A 1,876-nucleotide genomic window follows, 5' to 3' on the forward strand; every position below is an offset into this window, starting at 1 on the left:
CACGGCCACGCCTCCCTCGTGCCGCACCTCGAGCTTTCTGCGGGCTTCCGGAAGGCCAGGGGCCGTGAGGGGAGCACAGGCCGCCCGCCCTGTGCTGATGCCCGAGGCCCTAGCCCTCTGTACCTATCTCCCAGGTGCCGAAGGGCTGACGAGGTCACCCTGGAAAAATCACCAAGATTTTCCACCAAGGCTCACGCTAGACAAGCCCAGCCAGACGGGGCTGGCTCCAGACCTCGATGGGGCCCGAGTCCTGGGCCAGGGGGGTGGGGGTCTGCCCTGGAAGTGGTGTGGCTCCACGGGCAGCAACGGGCATCTCCGCAGGACACACGCTGACATGCTTGGCTATGTGGCTCTGGGGGCGGGGAGCCGCGCTTCGAGTGCCGAGGTCCCGTGGAGATGGCACACCAAAACCCTACCACAGGCTGTCACCTGCCGGGCTCGCAAGCTAAACTTGCACTTGGACACTGGAGGCAGGAAGGGAGGCCGCCTATGTCAAGACGGACGGCTGGAGCCCCAGACAGAGGGAGTGCCTGCCGGGGTTCAGGCAGGCCCCCGGCCATCCAGCGAGCAACCCGCCAGGAACTGGGCCCTGTGGCCCCTCAAAGCCCAGGGATTTGAGGAACTTGGGACAACTCTGCAGGGGTTTGGACACGAGGTGCCCAGAGGAGGGTGCACCAGGCCTCTAGGGTCCCCAGAGCAAGAACTGGACTAAGCCAGGCCCTTCGAGACACCAGCCACACACAACCCCAAAGTCAGACTGCTCCACAGAAGGCCTGAGTGAACACGCTCTTGGGAGACGCCAAGCCTGGCAGGTGAGCGGGGGCCACCGTGGGACCAGGAGGCTGCGTCTGCACCGAGCCAAGACGCGTCTCCCCTGTGCGGTCGGGCAGGGGCCACTGAAGCCCCCTGGCATGGGTATGAGCGGAGACCAGGAGGGGATGGGCCCAGGCCTAAGAAGGGACAAGCCAGGGGACGAAGGTGCAGCTGAGAGGAGGAGGAGCTCCAGAGGGGCAGGTAAGCCTGGGGGATGCGGAGTCCTCGCCCTGCAGAGCCCCGAGTCATGGAAGCGGGGACCCCCGCACACACAGGAGGGGCCCCCCCACACTGGAGCAGAGGAGCAGCTGGAGGATGCCTGGCTGATGACCGCTGAAGGTCACGGGCTCAAACCCAGGCCACGGCCGCCTCGGAGGTGCTACTTCCCAGAGGTGCAGAGCGGACACGGGAGCACCTGCCTCCCAGCGTGCACGGGCGAGGCGGACACCCTGCAGGTGAGACCCAGGCCCACCCCCGGCCCGGGCCCGCACTTACCTGGGGGCTGCTGGTGCTGAAGCCCAGGGTGGGCGTGGTGGGCACGGACATGGAGTGGGGGCCCATGGGGGAGCTGATGACCGAGAAGGGCGGGCCCATGCCGTTGACAGGGGAGCTCAGCGTGCTGATGGGTGAGGGCAGCTGTCCTGGGGAGCCCAGCGAGGCGCCGAGGCCAGGCCCCAGGGACGGGTGCAGCGAGGGCGCGGCCATGGAGCTGCGTCCCGTGGGGGAGCCGAGGGACGAGGAGCTCACCTGGGTGGAGAAGTCTGCAAGAGAAGGCACAGAGGGCGGTCAGGGACCCACGCGGACGGCCCGCTACCCCTGGTCCGCGGAGGCCCCCGAGGCGGTGGAACGGGGAGCACCGGCCCCGGGCAAGGCCGCGGGCGCCCCCATCCTCGTGGCCCACGGACGAGAAGTCACGAAGACACACGTCGGGCCAGGCCAGGGTGCCCGGAGCTCCCCTCCGAGGCACCAGCCCCACCAGGCCCCGGCAGACGCAGAAAGAGCAGGGTGACGGCTGCCGGCAGGACACCCTGAGATGCCCGTCTGGGCAAGGAGACTAGACGGC

At 68.5% G+C, this 1,876-nt stretch overlaps 1 protein-coding gene across 1 annotated transcript in view; it reads right to left on the minus strand.

Annotated features, from left to right (window-relative positions):
* RXRA (retinoid X receptor alpha) overlaps window positions 1–1,570 on the minus strand; it is a 27,935-nt gene extending 26,365 nt beyond the window's left edge. Inside the window, exon 1 of the mRNA XM_006918092.3 lies at window positions 1,309–1,570. Coding sequence (XP_006918154.1) covers window positions 1,309–1,518 — 210 coding nt within the window. The 5' untranslated portion in view covers window positions 1,519–1,570. The remainder of the gene's footprint in view (window positions 1–1,308) is intronic.
* Between the last annotated feature and the right edge of the window lie 306 nt (window positions 1,571–1,876).

This window comes from Pteropus alecto, unplaced genomic scaffold, assembly GCF_000325575.1.
Source record: "Pteropus alecto unplaced genomic scaffold, ASM32557v1 scaffold67, whole genome shotgun sequence".
In the NCBI taxonomy this organism is placed as follows: Eukaryota; Metazoa; Chordata; class Mammalia; order Chiroptera; family Pteropodidae; genus Pteropus; species Pteropus alecto.